The sequence below is a fragment of the Fundulus heteroclitus genome, chromosome 14 (assembly GCF_011125445.2).
Source record: "Fundulus heteroclitus isolate FHET01 chromosome 14, MU-UCD_Fhet_4.1, whole genome shotgun sequence".
NCBI lineage: Eukaryota > Metazoa > Chordata > Actinopteri > Cyprinodontiformes > Fundulidae > Fundulus > Fundulus heteroclitus.
Genome location: NC_046374.1, coordinates 34,649,733 through 34,652,750, shown reverse-complemented (window position 1 = coordinate 34,652,750; position 3,018 = coordinate 34,649,733). Strand labels below are relative to the sequence as shown.

General features: G+C 42.4%; 1 protein-coding gene across 1 annotated transcript; it reads right to left on the bottom strand.

Annotated features, from left to right (window-relative positions):
* Positions 1-734: 734 nt before the first annotated feature.
* On the bottom strand, positions 735-2,723 carry LOC105921917 (tripartite motif-containing protein 16). The gene has a single exon (XM_021313699.2). It carries the CDS (start codon positions 2,721-2,723, stop codon positions 1,044-1,046), a length of 1,680 nt encoding a protein of 559 aa, XP_021169374.2. The 3' UTR covers positions 735-1,043.
* Positions 2,724-3,018: the final 295 nt, after the last annotated feature.

The following is a 3,018-nucleotide window of genomic DNA, read 5'->3' as shown; positions in this document are numbered from 1 at the left end:
AGCTAGAGGGAGCAATTGAATAGGAGGGTACCCAGGATGGACCCTTGGGGAACCCCACATGTGATTTCTTTTTTTTTCATTTCTGATGTAAAGTTACTGTCAGGTTTAAAGACCTAAAACATTGATTAAGCAACACAAAAAGGAAAGACAACAGATGTTATTTTCTTGCAAGGAGAACGACAGGTATGTGCACAGTTGCATATCTCCTACTCGTTCTGAAACACACCTGCCGCTTCCTTGTGTTTATTAAGATTTGGGAGGTTCCTAGCCACAAAAAAACATTGTTACTCTAAGGAGTTAGGGCGGCTTACAGCAATGTGACCTTTGAGATAATACAAAGCAGTTTCCCACAGTTCTGTCATGCGTATGCAGACCAGATGGCTGAGTGCAGTTCGTATCATTATCACAACATGTTTTTCTACTTTCTGCAGGCCTTCTGTACACATAAGAGAGAGAACATCATCACATGTATACAGTAAAATAAAATGGTAACCACTGGTCTATATGTTTTGGTAAACATATAATAAAAACATTAAACACAAAAACAGTAATACATGACAGAAAGAGAGAGAGAGTTTCAGTTACCTGAAAAACACAGCAATTTATTCATTTACTTGATTCATTACTACAACTAGATTGATACAGAATTTGGAAAAAAATATTTTTCCAATAAAACACAGACTGATGTCCTGATTGATCATGATCATGATAAATATAGTTTCCATCAGCTCATCTGTACATTGACTTGAAAAACAGTAACATCTGGTCTGACAAAGTTGTAAATGTAAATGGAATTATTTTAGGTGAATTAAAAATCCTCCTGAGCAGTTAAAGACTTCATAGCTGAACAGAAACAGGTGGGAGCAGCACCCAAACAAACTCCAACATCAACAAAACAAGGGGATAAAGTAGCTCCATAAAGACAGCTGATCTCTGAGCAGGTAAGAAATGACAGCAATGAGTTCTCAGCAACAACAGTGGAGACTAAAGAAACTGAAACTATAATAAAGATTTTAACCAACCGGACGTCGGATCAGTTCTGACTATTTCAGTTTAACAAACTCAGCAGAGGATCCTAGATAAACATAATGAAGCCCGACCCCGGCATGTAGAGGCTGAGTGAATGTGGTCTGGACTCTGTGGAGGAGAGTCATGGTTTCAGAGACGCTGTAGAAAGACAGAATACCTGCTCTGTGGTCCAGGTACACTCCTACTCTGGAGGAAACTGGACCTGATACTGGAGTTTGTATGTTGTTGTGGCAAAATTTATAATTGTCTGTGTCACAATATAATGACCAAGATTTGTCATTGGCTCCAAATAAGCATTCATCTAATCCTTCTGCTCTGCTGATATTCTTGTATGAAACTGCTACATCGATTCCTCTCTCTTTCCACTCCACCTCCCAGTAACAACGTTCAGTCAGACTCTCTCTGCTCAGGACCTGAAGCCAGTCAGTGAATCTGTCTGGATGATCAGGGTAAGACTGTTGTTGTTTCATTAATGTTGCTTTCTTGTTCCCCTCGGATAATAACAGCTTCTTGTTTGCTGAGTTTGGATCCAGAGATATTTCTTGCGAATATTTTAGAAATCCAGCTCTGGTCTCAGGTTCTGGTTGTGGCAGTAAAACATCCACTTCGGTGACTTTCAGAGAGATGTTTGTCCATGTCTCTCTCAGGATGTCCTCTAGTTTCTCTCTGAGCTCTGACACAGCTGCTGTCACATCCTCAAAGTATCTCAGAGGACGAATATTGATGCTGGATGAGTGTGTAGACTCACTGAGTGCTGACAGTGAGGGGTAGTTGAGGAGAAACTGGCTGTGATCCTCTGTGTCTGAGAGCTGCTTCAGCTCAGCATCTTTCCTCTTCAGCTCAGTGATCTCCTGCTCCAGCTTCTCCTGAAGCTCTTTGACTCGACTCACTTCAGTTTCCTGCTGGGATCTGATCTGCTGCTTCACATCAGAGCTTCTTTTCTGGATCAGACGGATCATCTCAGTGAAGATCTTCTCACTGTCCTCCACTGCTTTATCAGCAGAGATATTGATGGCCTCCACCTCCTGTTGAAGCAGCTTCACATCTTTCTCTTGGTCCTGGATTCTCTGCTGGATTTGTTGTCGACTCACCTGGACCTCCTTCTGCTTCTCAGTCCTTTCTGCTGCAGCTGGGACTGTTTCATGGCCTTTATGTTCATCCATAGTGCAGAGATAACAGATACACTGCTGATCAGTACGACAGAAGATCTTCATCACCTCATCATGACGAGAGCAGATGTTCTGGTGGAGCTTTTTGGACGGGTTCACCAGCTTGTGATTTTTAAAAGCAGGGGATTGATAGTGAGGCTGAAGATGTTTCTCACAGTAAGTCACTAAACAGACCAGACAGGACATGGCAGCTTTCATCTTCCTCCCAGTGCAGACATCACAGGCCACGTCTTCAGGTCCAGCGTAGAAGTGATCAGATGTATCAGCTTGGAGTCCAGTCTTCTTCAGATCCTCCACTAAATCAGTTAATGTGATGTTTTTCTCCAGGACAGGCCTCGGTATGAACTCTTTCCTGCACTGAGGGCAGCCGTGGCTTCTCCTCTGATCCTCTCTATCCCAGTACTCTTTGATGCAGTCCATACAGTAGCTGTGTCCACAGGGAATAGTCACCGGATCCTTCAGGAGATCCAAACAGATGGAACAGGAGATGGATTCGCTGTCTAACTGAGCTCCTCTCTGTGCCATCTTACCTCTCAGGAACAATGGCAATGACTGAATCAGACAACTCTCACTCTAAATAGATGTAAGTCACACCCAACCTAAAAATATGTGGATTAACTGGAATCACTTTGTTTCATGGCATGAGAAAACATATTTTCAGACTGACTCATTACGAGAAAGTGTCTAACCCTCATTCTTCTCTGCTTTTGCATATGTGTTAAACAGGGACAATTCTAGGTTCTGATATTTAGTGGTGATCAACCCTTAGTGTAATGTACCAGAAGACCCAATATTTCAGCCGAACACAGATAACATTTTG

Excerpts from the sequence above, each read along its gene's own strand:
- LOC105921917 (XM_021313699.2), bottom strand. The coding sequence starts at position 2,723 with ATGGCACAGAGAGGAGCTCAGTTAGACAGCGAATCCATCTCCTGTTCC.